The sequence below is a fragment of the Colobus angolensis genome, unplaced genomic scaffold (assembly GCF_000951035.1).
Source record: "Colobus angolensis palliatus isolate OR3802 unplaced genomic scaffold, Cang.pa_1.0 Scaffold129, whole genome shotgun sequence".
Lineage (NCBI taxonomy): Eukaryota > Metazoa > Chordata > Mammalia > Primates > Cercopithecidae > Colobus > Colobus angolensis.
In genome coordinates, this window is record NW_012114141.1 from 11548875 (window position 1) to 11550969 (window position 2095).

General features: G+C 51.2%; 1 protein-coding gene across 1 annotated transcript in view; it reads left to right on the plus strand.

Annotated features, from left to right (window-relative positions):
* Positions 1-1736, plus strand: part of LOC105505818 — a 7259-nt gene extending 5523 nt beyond the window's left edge. Inside the window, exon 3 of the mRNA XM_011933779.1 lies at positions 1245-1736. Within this exon, the coding sequence (XP_011789169.1) occupies positions 1245-1355 (111 nt within the window). The 3' untranslated portion in view covers positions 1356-1736. The remainder of the gene's footprint in view (positions 1-1244) is intronic.
* Positions 1737-2095: the final 359 nt, after the last annotated feature.

The following is a 2095-nucleotide window of genomic DNA, read 5'->3' on the forward strand; positions in this document are numbered from 1 at the left end:
CGACCCCGGGCCCTACGCACTCGCTGTCCCCGGGCCGGCCGCCTCCGCACCTGCCTCCCCAGGTGTGGGCGCTCCCTCTCCTCCTAATCCCGGCCGTGCCCTCCCAGGGGTGGTGACGGTGCTGTGGGTTTGGTGGCTGTGCGTCCACCCAGCCGATTGTCTGCGCGCATAGGTGCGGGTTTGGGTGTCATTACTCTAGTTGGAGAAGAGGAAAGAATGGGTATAGAGTGACACCGGGACCGGAGAGCGAGTCTTCCAGGAGCACGCCCTGGCCTTCTTCGCCCAACCCGAACCGCGCGACCCGTGCCGCCGCGCTCCTCCCCCCGCTCCCAAACCACTTGTGGCGCGTGTCGGGAGGACAGGGCGATCTGGCTCCTCCTGGGGCCTCCGCTAGTCCGGCCATCTGGCGGCTCTCTTAACCAGCACCGCCACCCCAAGAATGGAAGTTTGGGACATGCGTGGCTTGCCCTTAAGGAGGACACCCCCGCCCCCACCGCCATTATGCATATCATGAGAGAGGTGCGTACAGGGCTGAGACACCCCGCAGGTCCCAGAAGGGCTGCCCTATTAATATGTCTTTGCCCTGGAAATGTGCAGATAAAACCAAGAAGACAAAAATAATGTATACTCTTCAAGAGATCTTTCCCGGGCAAATATAGGTCTCTCAAATGCCCCAACCTTAAGTCCTGGAGACCAGGAAGAGACTTGCTTTCTGAGCTGGAAGGATACTTGGGAAATACCGAGTCCTCAGACAGCTAAAATGTAGTCAATAAGGAACTATAGTTGCAACAAAACTACTTTGACAACAGAGTACCATTAATTTCTTATAGAAAATACTAAAATAAATCCTACATCACAATTTAATATTCACATCTATTCGTGTAACACGCAGTGTTATAGAGTTATGACGATATGGATCCTCAGCGGCCTGACAATGTGTAGGTTATTTATTGGAAGGTTCTCTAGATTTTCAGCCAGTGACATGTATGTTTATTTATTCTCGCTTCTTCTGAGCGTCCCAGGGAAAGGGGTGAGAGGCCCCCGACCCCTGCCGACAGCATTATCAACCACCCCCCTGGATGAGCAGAGTTTCACTGACGCACTTTTAAGAAAGTTGCAGGCCCCAGAGACGCCATTTTCCTTTGGTCCTCGGTGAGAAATCCGTGCTTTCTTCTCTACTCTTAATAAGGCTGCACTATAGGACTTGCAGGCTTCTGTAGTTGGAGAGCTGTTCTCCTTTGCAGGGAAGTTCCTGGGCTTTGCTCCAAAGCTGCCCCGGAATGTTTTGGTTGGTTTGGAGAAAAGCTGTGGCGTCTACACCACTTGTTCCAAGCAGGCGGCCCCCTGGTGGCTAAGTGTGGGTGAAAGAGCTGGCCACTGAGGAAGAAGTCTGGCGCAGGTAGGCCCCAACAGTTGACAGCCTAGTGTTCCGGTCTTCTTCACAGCGTGTGAACAACTTAGTATTACCGGGGGGTCAGGTGAAGCAGATCTTCCTTCAACACGGTGGATCATAGGCCTCTCGGCCTATTGGAACTTTTGATTTTTTTCTCTTCCTAAGTCTAACTTGGAGCTAAATTCTTTAAGAAGGAGACATACAGAAGACAAAATGTAACAAAAACTGTTGCTTCTCTTTGTTCGAGGGCTTTGTCTTTCTGATCTCATTTTGACTAGAAATTTCGGAAATAAAGAGCCAATTAAAGCATGAAATAAATAAAGGGTGTGGCATTATTCAAACAATTCATGAGACTGTGGTGGTAACAATGTTATATAACAATGGGGGAGGGCAGTTTTACTGCAACCTGGTTGTATCATTAACATTGAACTACTAGGGTTCCATTTTGAACAGGACCTCCGAGGGCTGTCCTACAGGCTGCATGATGATGGTAAAGAAGGGTTACCAGGCCGGGCGCGGTGGCTCAAGCCTGTAATCCCAGCACTTTGGGAGGCCGAGACGGGCGGATCACGAGGTCAGGAGATCGAGACCATCCTGGCTAACACGGTGAAACCCCGTCTCTACTAAAAATACAAAAAAAAAACTAGCCGGACGACGTGGCGGGCGCCTGTAGTCCCAGCTACTTGGGAGGCTGAGGCAGGA